This window comes from Entelurus aequoreus, linkage group LG12, assembly GCF_033978785.1.
Source record: "Entelurus aequoreus isolate RoL-2023_Sb linkage group LG12, RoL_Eaeq_v1.1, whole genome shotgun sequence".
Classification (NCBI taxonomy): domain Eukaryota; kingdom Metazoa; phylum Chordata; class Actinopteri; order Syngnathiformes; family Syngnathidae; genus Entelurus; species Entelurus aequoreus.
The window spans coordinates 16,286,245-16,298,549 of record NC_084742.1 but is presented as its reverse complement, the minus strand read 5'-3'; the positions used below and the strand labels follow the sequence as shown (position 1 = coordinate 16,298,549).

The following is a 12,305-nucleotide window of genomic DNA, read 5'->3' as shown; positions in this document are numbered from 1 at the left end:
AATGTCATGAAAATTACCTCACCACAACAACTCCTCAGTTTCCTCAGACCTTGCGTTTAAAAGCACTAGTGAAGAAATCAGGACATCAACAAGTCTTGGATATCCCTCAGCATCAATAAAGATTCTATCCATCCATCTCTATTGAATAGTTCTGCATTATGGCGGCCATGTATTTCCATCAGTCTTTCTAAACATTTTGACATTCATGTGCTTGTCAGTCCTCTAAAAGTATGAAACCCACTTTCTTGGCAAAAGACCTTAAAGTTACAGCGGGTGTTTTGTTGAGCGCTTTGAGCAGTGTAGGAAATCATAATTCAATATGATTTAAAGGGAACTGCACTTTTTGGGAATTTTGCCTATCGTTCACAATCATGATGAGAGACAAGATTACACATGTATTTTGTTATAACATTTTAAAGATGATAAAAAAACACTTGGAAGATGCGGTAAAAGGGAGTCACCAATGTAGCCTTCAAAGTCCTTTAAGACAACTTCAAAACCCTCTATCAACGTTTTACATACACTCTGCAAATATATATATAATGTAGTAACAGATAAGTTCGTAACAATATGTAATATGTACAATATTTACAGTATTTTGGTCATTGCCGGAACTAGTTTTTCGGCGCCATTTATTTCCATTTTCCATAGCAGCGTGTCAAGGCGTGTGTCTTCTAATGGTGGCAGACACGGTAACAAACAACAAAGACGACCATTTTTGGACAAATGAGAATTCACAACCATATCTTTTTTAAGCTCAATATACGGAGGAGGAACTACTGCTTCAAGAAGCCAGCATGAAGGAAGAGTGAGACGTTGGAGCAGACGGAAGCCGTGAGAGTGAGGTGAAAGTGAATTGAAGCTGCAAAATGTGGAACTTGAAGCCAAACTATTTCGACATAAATGGATTACTTAGCCAAAATCAACAGGAAATGTCCCAGGCCAGCTGGACTAGACGAATCGAGTGAGTCACATTTTATATTGATCATGAAACACGCAGCACGTCATGCGTGTTATTGCAACTACAGTACATTAATAGGGATGTTTGATCAGGGTGCTATGAAGCCAATTCCAATACTGATCATCCATGAGTAAGATCGGCCGATACCGATCCCATGTGCTATTGACAGTTTAACAATATCAACACAGTATTTAAAGTAGTGTCTTATTCTCTTTCATTACATACAATTGTTTGAGTAAAACAAAGTCAATAGTATACAATAGCTAAACAAAAAAGCAAAAACTACCATCTGCTCCTCTTTTAAATATTTTTGTTTTTGCCCTCAAACTATACTGTGTTATTCCCTGAATGTGTAAACATTGAGAAAAAAATGATTTTGAGAAAAATACAATCAAACGAATTACTCAATCACACCGATACTACCTCTGGTATCGACACAAACAATTAATGGATAGATTCGCCCTCCCCTTGTGTATACACCTAGCCACTACAAAGCAACAGAGCACAACAGTTGTTATATTACCGTATTTTTCGGATTATAAATCACAGTTTTTTTCATAGTTCGGCCGTGGGTGCGACATATACTCCGGAGCGACTTATGTGGGAAATTATCAACACATTACCGTAAAATATCAAATGATATTATTTATCTAATTCACGGAAGAGACGTAGCAAAATGTCAGCAATCGTCACTCACACGTCAACCAATAAGAATTCGGCGGGGAGGGTCATGGCAGAAGTGCATTGGGGGTCATGGGATGCTAACTGTTGTTCACTATTCTTTATTTATTTTAAATTGCCTTTCAAATGTCTATTCTTGGTGTTGGACTTTATCAAATAAATTTCCCCCAAAAATGCGACTTAGTATATATGTTTTTTTCCTTCTTTATTATGCATTTTCTGCCGGTGCGACGTATACTCCGGAGCGATTTATAATCCGAAAAATACGGTATTCGCTTTCTAAACTTAAAGTAATTGTTAGTTTCCTGTTAATATCTGCTTACCATCTGCTGCGATGCGCTTCAATTTACACATCCTAAACTTTAACTCAGCACTTATTTATTGTGCTGTCTCAAGCTATCTTAGCAATTAGTATGCCTGCTCTTGGCTTGTTTTTACTCGGTGTGTAACATGTTTAGCCTCGTCCTCCAGTGATAATGATACACGATAGGGTTGGCCCGATACCAATAATTTGGTACAGGTACCAAAATGTATATAGATACTTTCCGATACTTTTCAAAATAAAGGGAACTACAAAAAATGTCAATATTGGCTTTATTTTAACAGAAAATCTTACAATACAATTAACATGTTTTCTATTGCATTTAAAGAACAATTTTAGAAGGTTAAAATATAAATTAAAGGGCATTAAACACATTGGGCTCTTCTTGTTGCACTCAAAGAACAATTTACAATTTTCCACATTACATATAGTCTGCTATAATCAAGGATTAGGTTAGAATAAGCTTTATTGACATTATATTAAATACATCATGATTTATGGTTGCCAATACTGGTCTGTGCTTTAAGAAAAATACAATTATTAGTAAGTACTAAAAACAAAACTATGGATACATTTACACAGATAAGCCATGTAGCGGGTAAAACACACATTTGTTAAAGATAAAACAAAAATTGTAGAAATTTGTAACAAAATTCAGTCATTTCACTTGCATTAGTTGACACTAGATGGGTCTTAACTCCACTAATATTGGCATCAATCCAAGCAGCTCTGTGCGTGTCTACGTATCTACATGTGCACAACAGAGGAGCTGTTAACTTATACGTGTAGTGTAGTGTGTTTAAGAGAATGGCAATGTGTTGTCTGAGTGACGTCAGTAAAGAGAAGTAAAGAGAGAGAGAGAGACGTAGCGAGTGCACTGCGCAGTACAGTGATGAACCGGTCCGGTTGTGTCCTGCAAAATTAATAATAAAGCAACCAGATTGTCACGACTCAACGGCCTCGTCATTTTGATCTAAAAGGGGAGCTTAGCAGACCCATTGTAGGGTAAAGTGAAAGGTGTTACCACTGACGAAAACATCCGCTCTGGAAGGAACGTCTGCTCTGTGTTCCTCGACTACAGTCTGCACCAGAGCAGGACAGGTGTAACAACATTATTACCTGTCACTATTTATAACTCATTGTGTAGATCTGAATGCTTATTATTTAAATGTTTACTTAAGTTTGAAGCAACGGTGGTAACACTAATCACCACATTTAGCGAGGCATGTTTTAAAGCAACACTTGAAGGGTGGCGCTTCCTTGTTTAAAGTGTCACCTTTATCGTTAGTTCTGAAGCCCAAATACCTCCATATTGCGCTTCACGCACACTCTTTATCAAATAGTAGAATTGTCGTTTTTTTGCCATTAGTCCTCTCAAATATGTTATTACTTGTATGCACTTTGTCTGTGCGTTCTTGACACACTCAACATCATGCGCCTCGGTTCTGTAATCACGTCCGCACAGCAGCATTCAGATGAAAGAACGGTACCGGTACTTTTCAAAGGCAGTATGGTACCTATCTCAATCAATTAGTATCGCGGTACTTTATTCGTACCCGTACACCCTACAACCCTAATACACGATAACGAAACTTAAGATACTAAGAAAGTTAGTTCAATTTCCGCAATGGAGGTGATGATTATTATTCTAGGGGAGCAGCTCCACACTGTATGGAGATACACAGTTAGCTGCTAGCTGTCTGTCAAAAATAACTAAAAATTTAATACAGAATCAACCAGAGGGGTTTGGATTTTGTGACTGGCAATGAAAGGCATGTATCAGCATTGGGTGATCACATACTTTTTCACAAAAATCGACTGATACTGATCAGTGGCCAATTGATTAGTGCATTCTCAATTGTTAATGACATATACTATTGAATATTAAACTAAGTTGCTTTGTCATTTATAATGCTAAGCTAAGATGAAGATGTTTTGTTCAGATACTTAAGCACAGTGGCTCTCAAACTTTTTTCACCAAGTACCACCTCAGAAAACACCTTGCTATCCAAGTACCACCATAAATGACCAACATTAAAATATAATAGCATAGTAGACGTAAGTATTCATTAAAAAGAAGGCAGAGGTTTTATTTAACATGTAATTTAATATTTTAGGCCACTGTAACATTAGACACAGTTTGAACAGCAACACTGTGTTTGATTATTTAATTAAGCGATTTATTGACATACCACTAGATGGAGCCCGTGTACCACTACACAGTTTGAGAACATTGGTTTAGCATGTACTGACATACAATAGATTGGTTTGAGCACATTTAATGTACAAAATGTATCAAAATGGCCTCTGAGTCCTTAGATTTTTCTGCACGAGACTCTCAGTAAAAAGAGCTTGACCCCCGGACCTATGAGGTCAAACTTTGGGGTTAAATAACAGCTCCACTAGGTGGTGTATTTGTCATAAAAATACATGCAACACAGTAGCCGTGCATGTTTTCACAAAGTTACATTCTGGGATTTCTTGATTTTTCCAGACTCAACCAATAATAAATTGGGGTTTTGCTTTGAAGAACTGTTCTGGAAAGTCGATTCTGTGGGACAAATAATTGTATTCTTTGGATATCTGAGAAGACTGATCATATAAAGATCTAGAATACATTTTAAATCATCTTGAGGTCCAGCTCGTTTAAGGTTGAAGAACAAGAATTAAACAACAACCTCAGACTAAAACAAGGTTGTCTGTGTCAGACCAGCAGCTTACCTTTCTTGCGATTTTCAATGGACCCATCCTGCTTCTTGTCTGCAAGAAAGATAGAAGTCATGAGGAAAGCAACATTTCTACTTTTTCTGAAGCTATAATTGCAATGCAAAAATAGCGGTGGCTCATGGAACACGAATCAGGCGGATGGACACTCACTTTTTCTTTGTTTCTTCTTCTCCCCCTTTTCCTTCTTCTTTTCCTCCTCATCCTCCTCGTCGTCCTCGGCACTCCCGAGTAACGTGAAAATAATTCCAGTTTGGGAGTTGACGCCCACCGCTGTGACCACCATTTTCCCCGAGCCTTCCATCACGTGGGTGCCTTTGGAGCAAAGAGGCAAGCGAAAACAGCACTTAAGTTCCCCACATGTTCCAATTAAGAGCAAAACAAAAGCCCGAGTTGATGAATTTGCAGAGTGAGCGGAACACTGAAAAGTATGGCAGACAATAAAGTCAATTACATAACTAAAACAATGTATAGCAATAATAAACAGGAGATGGATAAATTACTTGGAGGAAGTATTCATTTCAAATACAGCAGTTAAAGTTTGGCTATAAAAGAATAACAAACAGGAAAAGAAGAGCAATGAAGAAACCACAAAAGTGAAAGTGAGCCTATTTACACAAAATAAGTGTTAGAAGGATTCTTGCAAAATGCAATGAGTCACTTCGTTGGTTTAAGATTTAGAACAGTGATACTCAACTGGTGAAAATAATATTGTTGTTTTATTCTGAAGGTTTTTTTAATCCAGCGGGCTGTTGTCTAACAATGACTCTTCCTGGTCTAGTCTCTTGTTGAGCCTTAGAAAGCGCTTGCCTTTAGTATTTTATGTGTATTTCATATCAGCTGTTTATGTGGAAATCGACATCTCGGTTGTGTATTTAATTATATTTGCTGAAAATGTGGGGATAGGTTGATTGGCAACACTAAATTGGCCCTAGTGTGTGAATGTGAGTGTGAATGTTGTCCGTCTATCTGTGTTGGCCACGTGATGAGGTGGCGACTTGTCCAGGGTGTACCGCCCGAATGCAGCTGAGATAGGCTCCAGCGACCACCCGCGACCCCAAGAGGGACAAGCGGTAGAAAATGGATGGATGGATGGATGGAAAATGTGAAATCACTAATGCTAATTGCTGGCACATAATTGTGACTTTCTAATGTAAATTAGCATTCAGCAAGCGCATTTGTTTGAATGCATTTTGGTTTTGTTGACCGTCACTCGGCTGATTTGGTATGTAATTTAAGTTATAGTAAATATTCTTTCATTTAAATTATAGTTAATATTCTCTAATAATGTAAATGCAGTTTTACAGTGCTTCGAGGGTAAGACTATGAAGTGGAACTCCTTTGGCGTTATTGCTCTACGGAGGTAGCAAGTAGAGACCAAACATTAGCGGCAACAGAATCGATAAGCTTTTTAGACACTTTTTGCCAAAACAATTTGGAGTTTGTGGAGAAAAATGTAGTGTTTCTAAAAATGTTTATCAAATATTTGTGCTGTCACACTGTTATTTTGCACTACCTCAAATTTAAATGTCTCCTTTAAACAATATACTTAGCTGAAAAATGTCCGTTTGTCATTAAGGGGTGATGGTCGCGCAGCAAAACCAGTTAAAAACGTATGCTTAAGAAGTCACTACCAACTAGCAGTGGTGCTAGATTTATTAAGTGGTTATACTTAGCAAGTACTATGCTGTGACATCATTCTGTTACCTGATAAAAGCATTAAATCTTTTTGTTGCGTTTTCTTGACATGGTCCGACTCTCCTGTGAGCGAGCTCTCATCAACCTTCAAATCGTTGCCTTGGATGAGGACGCCATCGGCGGGCAAAAGGTCACCTGAACGCCACACACAGGGAACACAACTCAGACTTTGTACAGTTTTAAATGGCTGTAGTTAAATCAATCTCACCATATTTTACTTGAGCAACGTCACCCACTACTATCTCTGCCACGGGAATTTGGATGACTTGCCCCCCGCGCACGACCGTGAACTTCTGCTCCTGCTCGATGCGGCTCTGAAGGCCACGGAACTGCTTCTCTTTACTCCAGTCGTTGAACGCCGTCACCAGCACCACGCAGATGACCGAGAGCAGGATGGCGACGCCCTCGATCCAGCCTGCATCTGACTCGGTTTCATCCTCCACGCCACCGGCAGCCTTCCCACAGTCTGAGTAAAAAAAAATTATATATATATACATATATATAAGTCAAGAGAGTCACATTTCTACAAATAAATCTAGTGCAAATAAATCTGGCGGAAATAAACAATGCGATCGAAAGCCCTGAATGTTTCTAAAAATCTTATTCTTACCTTCTCTTTCGGCATCTTGAGGTCTATAAAAAGAAAGGCCAAGTGAAACTACGGCTGCCACTTCTAGGATAATCAGCGTGACATCCTGGAGCGCCTCCCACACTAATTGCAAGAACGTTTTAGGCTTTTTGGGCGGTATTAAATTTTGCCCAAACACCGTTTTCCGCTTCTCGATGTCTGCTGGCTGCCCACTTAGACCTGTGGAAGAAGGGGGAAAAAGGGGATGGAAGAAAAGCGCAAAGTGAGACAGGTTTTAAATGAATGGGTCATGCTACATCTTTACATGATTATTTGTAAATACAGCTAAAAATACATATCACTATGTGGAACTAAAATATAGAACGCATTGAGCAAAGAAGTAAAAAAATGTACTAATATGATTCAGTTTGAGGAAAAAGTGGTGTTTAAAAAGTATACCAATAATTTTGAACTGGTGTCTGATGTCATTATCATGAAGCGTAATAATCAATAAGGCATTATCTATCATCTATTACATAATCATCTGTTTATTATGCGAGCTCAAACATCATATACAAAGCTTAGGTCAAATCTACTCTTGGACTTACTATTTAGTCTTCATTCCTCGCAATTATTTGAAGTACAAACCGCGTTTCCATATGAGTTGGGAAATTGTGTTAGATGTAAATATAAACGGAATACAATGATTTGCAAATCATTTTCAACCCATATTCAGTTGAATATGCTACAAAGACAACATATTTGATGTTCAAACTGATAAACATTTTTTTTTTGCAAATAATCATTTACTTTAGAATTTGATGCCAGCAACACATGACAAAGAAGTAGGGAAAGGTGGCAATAAATACTGATAAAGTTGAGGAATGCTCATCAAACACTTATTTGGAACATCCCACAGGTGAACAGGCAAATTGGGAACAGGTGGGTGCCATGATTGGGTATAAAAGTAGATTCCATGAAATGCTCAGTCATTCACAAACAAGGATGGGGCGAGGGTCACCACTTTGTCAACAAATGCATGAGCAAATTGTTGAACAGTTTAAGAAAAACCTTTCTCAACCAGCTATTGCAAGGAATTTAGGGATTTCACCATCTACGGTCCGTAATATCATCAAAGGGTTCAGAGAATCTGGAGAAATCACTGCACGTAAGCAGCTAAGCCCGTGACCTTCGGTCCCTCAGGCTGTACTGCATCAACAAGCGACATCCGTCTGTAAAGGATATCACCACATGGGCTCAGGAACACTTCAGAAACCCACTGTCAGTAACTACAGTTGGTCGCTACATCTGTAAGTGCAAGTTAAAACTCTCTTATGCAAGGCCAAAACCGTTTATCAACAACACCCAGAAACGCCGTCGGCTTCGCTGGGCCTGAGCTCATCTAAGATGGACTTATACAAAGTGGAAAAGTGTTCTGTGGTCTGACGAGTTCCCATTTCAAATTGTTTTTGGAAACTGTGGACGTCGTGTCCTCCGGACCAAAGAGCAAAAGAACCATCCGGATTGTTATAGGCGCAAAGTTGAAAAGCCAGCATCTGTGATGGTATGGGGATGTATTAGTGCCCAATACATGGGTAACTTACACATCTGTGATGGCACCATTAATGTTGAAAGGTACATACAAGCAACGTTACCATGGACGCCCCTGCTTATTTCAGCAAGACAATGCCAAGCCACGTGTTACATCAATGTGGCTTCATAGTAAAAGAGTGCGGGTACTAGACTGGCCTGCCTGTAGTCCAGACCTGTCTCCCATTGAAAATGTGTGGCGCATTATGAAGCCTAAAATACCACAACGAAGACCCCCGGACTGTTGAACAACTTAAGCTGTACATCAAGCAAGAATGGGAAATAATTCCACCTGAGAAGCTTAAGAAATGTGTCTCCTCAGTTCCCAAACGTTTACTGAGTGTTGTTAAAAGGAAAGGCCATGTAACACAGTGGTGAACATGCCCTTTCCCAACTACTTTGGCACGTGTTGCAGCCATGAAATTCTAAGTTAATGATTATTTGCAAAAAAAATAACGTTTATGAGTTTGAACATCAAATATCTTGTCTTTGTAGTGCATTCAATTGAATATGGGTTGAAAAGGATTAGCAAATCATTGTATTCCGTTGATATTTACATCTAACACAATTTCCCAACTCATATGGAAACGGGGTTTGTACTATATACTGTATTCTAGGGGTGCACAGATCATTATTGAGCCGATATGAGGAATTATGAAGACATATCGATAAATCCGATAACATTTAAAAACAAAAAATATCTGATAAAAATTTTAAAAAACCGTACTGTGCTGTAGGTGGGTTACGGTGAGCAAATCAGGCGCCAATCTGTGCTGTGCTGTAAACTTCCCTAGAGCTTACAAGGTAACCAAACATGGCGTCGATCGTGTGGGACTTCTTCACTGCTTCAGAGGAAGACTTTTCACGTTCTATTTGCACCAAATGTTGTGCAAAAAACACCACATACACAACAAAGCTCATCAGCCACCTGAAACACCTGCATGGCTACAAAAGCCATGGATGACGCCTGTTGCGAAAGAAGCTGCCCCAAAGTCAGCCGCAAAGATAAGTGTGCACACACTACAATTAAATCTACACACACACATTAGACATATAGATAGATAGATAGATAGATAGATAGATAGATAGATAGATAGATAGATAGATAGATAGATAGATAGATAGATAGATAGATAGATAGATAGATAGATAGATAGATAGATAGATAGATAAATATGAGTTATCCGTATCGGCCTTGAGAAGCAGAAAGTTACCCTTTTCGAATTGGCAAATAATACCGTACATCCCTAATATATTCTGTACTCATTTATTCTAGACTGCTTAGTTTGCACGTTTATTTTAACGACGTAATAAGTCTGCAAACTGTTAACTCCACTTTTATATATCTTTAGCATTGTCTTTTATCAGTACACACATTGGTTATTGGTACAAATTCAATATAGGATGTGAACAAATCAGTATATATCAGTAATTGTTGAGAAATAGAGAAGCGGTTCAGTTCTGCTCTTTTTCAGACAGGTTGAATTGTGGAACTGTAAACGTGTAATGCACTATAATGTAACCTAGCACGCATTGAAAAAAACAGACTATCGTTGAATCTCAGTAAAACTAAAATAATGATATTTGGTAACAGTAGAAGAGAAAGTCAAACACAAATACAAATACGGTAGACGGAATAGAAATTGAAAGAGTAAATGAAACCAAATTTGTAGGTATAATGATTGAAGATAAATTGAACTGGAAATCTCATGTACAAAATATACAACATAAAGTAGCAAGAAACACGTCAATAATGAATAAGGCAAAACCTGTTCTAGACCAAAAATCACTTCATATTCTCTACTGCTCGCTAGTGTTACCATATTTGAGTTATTGTGTAGAAATGAGGAAATAATTACAAAAGTACACTTCATTCACTAACGGTGTTACAAAAAAGATCAGTTAGAATAATACATAATGTTGGATATAGAGAACATAAAAATCCTTTATTTATTGAATCAAAGATACTGAAGTTCCACGACATAGTGAATTTGCAAACAGCTAAAATTATACACAAAGCAAACTATAACCTGCTACCCAAGAATATACAACAATTCTTCTCAACAAAAGAGGACGAATATAATCTTAGAGAAACATTTAATTTAAAACATTTGTATGCACGTACAACACTTAAGACCTTCAGTATATCTGTATGTGGAATTAATTTTATGGAATGGATTAAGCAAAGCAATCAAACAATGTACTAATATGATCCACTTCAAGAAACTCTTCAAACTTAAAGTGTTTACAAAGTACAAAGAAGAAGAACCATGATAAACATTCTGAATTTATTTCATCCATCCATTCAATCACTCAAAATAATCTTACTCATCTCATCATATTAAATATAACTTAATTCACCAATTATTATTTATTTATTGATTTTTATTGAGATTACTTATGGAGTATATTGTGAATAAATTGAGAACAGGAAGTGAACAAAAGTTTTAGCAACTGTTATGTAAAAGAAAAGGGGTAGGATTAAATAAGCTCTGCTTCTTCCTACTCTTTTTCGAACATGTTGAAAAGAGAAACTGGAAATTGTGATGTATCATGTTGTATGCTTGCATGTTCGAAATAAACTCAAACTCAACTCAACGCATGTTTGAAATAAACTAGAAGCATTACAGTTAAACATCAGGAAAAGTATTCTCAAGTCTTAACTATGAGCCATCTTGCCTGACAACAGATTGATGCAGCAATGTGGGGGCTAAAAGTCACAAGCTCAAGCGGACATCGAAAGTATTATCTGCACGGGAAAATCACCGGCTCTGGGAGGCTGCACTAGGGGTGAGATTCTGAAGTCAAACTCCAAGAGAATGGATTACTTAGTGTCTGACCACATTGCATTCTACTGTACTGCAGAGACCCCCGCCATAACCATTCGGACGCCTCCACATACACACTTGAAAAGGGCCTACACACAATTGATGATGCACCAGATTTTCAGCTTTATCCATGCAGACGGCTCGCGTGTGTTTGTGTGGGAGGATGGATGGAGTGAAGCGATGAGGAGGTGGAGCGGAATTTTGAGGGACGAATGACTGTGCAAAAGCTGACGGGCTACAAGTCAGGGAGTCGAACATTGAAGGGATGCTGTATACTGGGAATAGCGACACATGTTTACCACACAACTTTTTCATGTTGTCCAGAAACACTATTTTGTATAAACCAACAGACCGCCATATAGACAAAAAGTCTATTTGTGGCAGGCCGGCACAAATTGTTTTGATTAGTGTTGGGCCAAACGATACAGAAGCATCGATGCAGAATGAAACACAAGGAGTGATATGGTCTCCCTGGCTTCATACCTCAATGTGTGTCATTTGAAAAAAAAAAATTGACCAATAGAGCTGCTGTGAAATTTGACGACAAAGTTCCAAACTGTTTATCAGAAGGCGCTTCTTCTTGATAGAGATGTGGGAGGAGTGGCGTGCCATGCTCTCGTTATCATTGATTTACAGGTAAATGGAATGAAGAAAGTGTGGGATCATTATGACGTAATAGCGCTAAATCAAGTGAATGTTCTTTTACTGTTTACTATTTGTCTCTTTTAGTCACAGATGTTATACTCCTTTCCTCATTCGTAAAAAAAGCCAACTCTCCATTTTACTTGCAGATCATATGTAGTGACATTTTTCAATCCAGCAGACGGCACCATATATATATATATATATTTATATATATACATATATGTATATATGTTTATATATACATATATACACACACATTATATATATATATACATATATACACACACA

General features: G+C 37.9%; 1 protein-coding gene across 3 annotated transcripts in view; it reads right to left on the bottom strand.

The window, feature by feature from the left end:
• atp2b1a (ATPase plasma membrane Ca2+ transporting 1a) overlaps positions 1–12,305 on the bottom strand; it is a 73,144-nt gene that overhangs the window by 15,603 nt on the left and 45,236 nt on the right. For all 3 annotated transcript variants that reach the window (XM_062064890.1, XM_062064891.1, XM_062064892.1), the window contains exons 3-7: positions 6,997–7,194; positions 6,595–6,852; positions 6,396–6,521; positions 4,842–5,003; positions 4,686–4,724 (exon numbers count right to left, since the gene is read on the bottom strand). In XM_062064890.1, the coding sequence (XP_061920874.1) occupies positions 4,686–4,724; positions 4,842–5,003; positions 6,396–6,521; positions 6,595–6,852; positions 6,997–7,194 (783 nt within the window). The remainder of the gene's footprint in view (positions 1–4,685; positions 4,725–4,841; positions 5,004–6,395; positions 6,522–6,594; positions 6,853–6,996; positions 7,195–12,305) is intronic.